The sequence below is a fragment of the Macrotis lagotis genome, chromosome 2, assembly GCF_037893015.1.
Source record: "Macrotis lagotis isolate mMagLag1 chromosome 2, bilby.v1.9.chrom.fasta, whole genome shotgun sequence".
In the NCBI taxonomy this organism is placed as follows: Eukaryota; Metazoa; Chordata; class Mammalia; order Peramelemorphia; family Peramelidae; genus Macrotis; species Macrotis lagotis.
In genome coordinates this window covers 110,981,676-110,983,549 of record NC_133659.1, presented here as the reverse complement: position 1 = coordinate 110,983,549, position 1,874 = coordinate 110,981,676, and the positions used below count along the sequence as shown (strand labels likewise).

The 1,874-nt window shown below is 35.9% G+C and overlaps 1 protein-coding gene across 1 annotated transcript; it reads right to left on the bottom strand.

Annotated features, from left to right (window-relative positions):
• Positions 1 to 1,134: 1,134 nt before the first annotated feature.
• Positions 1,135 to 1,650, bottom strand: HSD11B1 (hydroxysteroid 11-beta dehydrogenase 1). The gene is given in 3 exon segments (XM_074220904.1): positions 1,135 to 1,188; positions 1,191 to 1,222; positions 1,362 to 1,650. Coding segments are annotated over 3 exon segments (375 nt in total).
• Between the last annotated feature and the right edge of the window lie 224 nt (positions 1,651 to 1,874).

Genomic DNA, 1,874 nt, shown 5'->3' with positions numbered 1-1,874 from the left:
AATGGACCAACAACGATTTACTGTTTGATAGATAAAGTAGTCCAGCAGATTACATGATCAGACTAACAGATGACATTAGCAGCTATGAGGATATGAAGCAAGTGTTAAATTTGTGGCAAAAGGGGGTTCTAGATGTGATGAAATCAGAAAGAGATCTTCCCTCATCATGGGTGTTCTTTATGTATTTTTTCCTTTTCACCTGGGGGTGTGGGAATTTGCAGTTGGATCTGTCCCAATGAATTTTCTTTGTTATATATTTTATGATTCTATGTAAATGCCTTTTGCTTTGAATTAGTGTTTTTTTCCTGATAAAAGAGAAACAGTGGTTTTGAATAAATACTGACCCAAAAAATTTATGTCTTGTACTATGGAGCTTTCAGAGGCTTATATTGGAAGGGGCTCCAGGTTACACAAAAGAATTTTACACACAATTTTTGGAAAATATTTGTTTACTGAGGAAATCTTTATTTATTCCCTCCCCTTACCCTTCTACTTGATGATTTACTTCTAAATTTTAGCTTGAATTATGGTGAAATCTGAAAAAAAAGTGAGCCGATGACCTCAAAAATTTTGTTTTGTGAGAGATTCATAGAGGGTTTAGGCATTTTTGTTTTTGTTTTGTCTTGATATGTATGTGATTTCATCAATGTGGAGAACTCTCATATGAAGTACTTCAATAACTTATGAAATTTATAGTCTTGAAGAGGTGCTTGAGGTCTTAAAATTTAAGTGATTTGCCAAGAGTCACACAGCCAGTATACATTAGGACTTGCCCTAAGGACTGCCTGCTTCTGAAGCTTTCTTTCTGTCTGCTATACCACACTGGTTCTGCCACATCATTAGATGTTTAGTCATGGAAAATATCCATAGTCCATGTCTCTGAGGCACTAAGCAAGGTGTGGAATATATCTTTCTATGTTGTTGGAGATTTTGCTTCTATGAAGAGTATCAAAACTGTCTTATAACCCTGGCTGATCTTTTATCCAAGCTTCCAGTGCTAAGGGAATTGTTGATTTTCCTTAAATTTATCTATGCTGATTTGTTGGTGAAGCAAAATATCTTTATCATTCCACTTGCATTCCACTGATAGATACAGTCACTAAATGGGCAAACTATTTCTTTCTGATGCAAAGTTCACCCTTTGATGATTTTCAATGTACATTCCCCTTTCAAACTGAATTCATATTTTCCATATGCCCAGAAAGAGCCTTTAGAGCTGTAACTAAAGAGGGAGAGACATGAAAAAGTCAGGTTACTAAAATCAGGGATATATATCCTGCATAATATAAGGTCTGTATCAGAAGTTATAATGTATTGGGTGTTTCTACATTGTCTGTTTTGCCACCCAGTGCTGGTTTCACTTGTGTTTACCAAGCCAAGGATGCAAAGTGTGATAGATATGTTGACATTGATCATTTGTAACTCTGGTAGCAGTGAAAAATAGAATCCATCTAGAGCAAACTTGGTTGCTAAGTAACCAGCAAAAAGTGGTACACTTATTCTTCCTAGACAGCAAGCAGAAGTTGATGATTGGGGGATTACACTCTTTGCACTGAGAAAATTTATCTCTTCTATCTTCTCAACCAGTTGTGTCATTTTGGGAAAGCTCAATTCCAGAATTTCAGAGATGGAAGGGACATCAGAGGCCATCAAGCCCAGGTGATATATGAGCAAGAATTCCTTCTATTATATCACAGACCTGTCACCTTCCCTCTGCTTGGAGATCTCTAGGGAGAAGAAATCTGTTAAATTTGTTGTCTCTGTTCTACTTTTGAACAGCACTGACCATTCTGCAATTTTTAAAAATTATTTAATCTCTAATGCCCATTCATTACTTTTTTTCTTTCTGAAATGAAACTGATAAAGTCTAATTC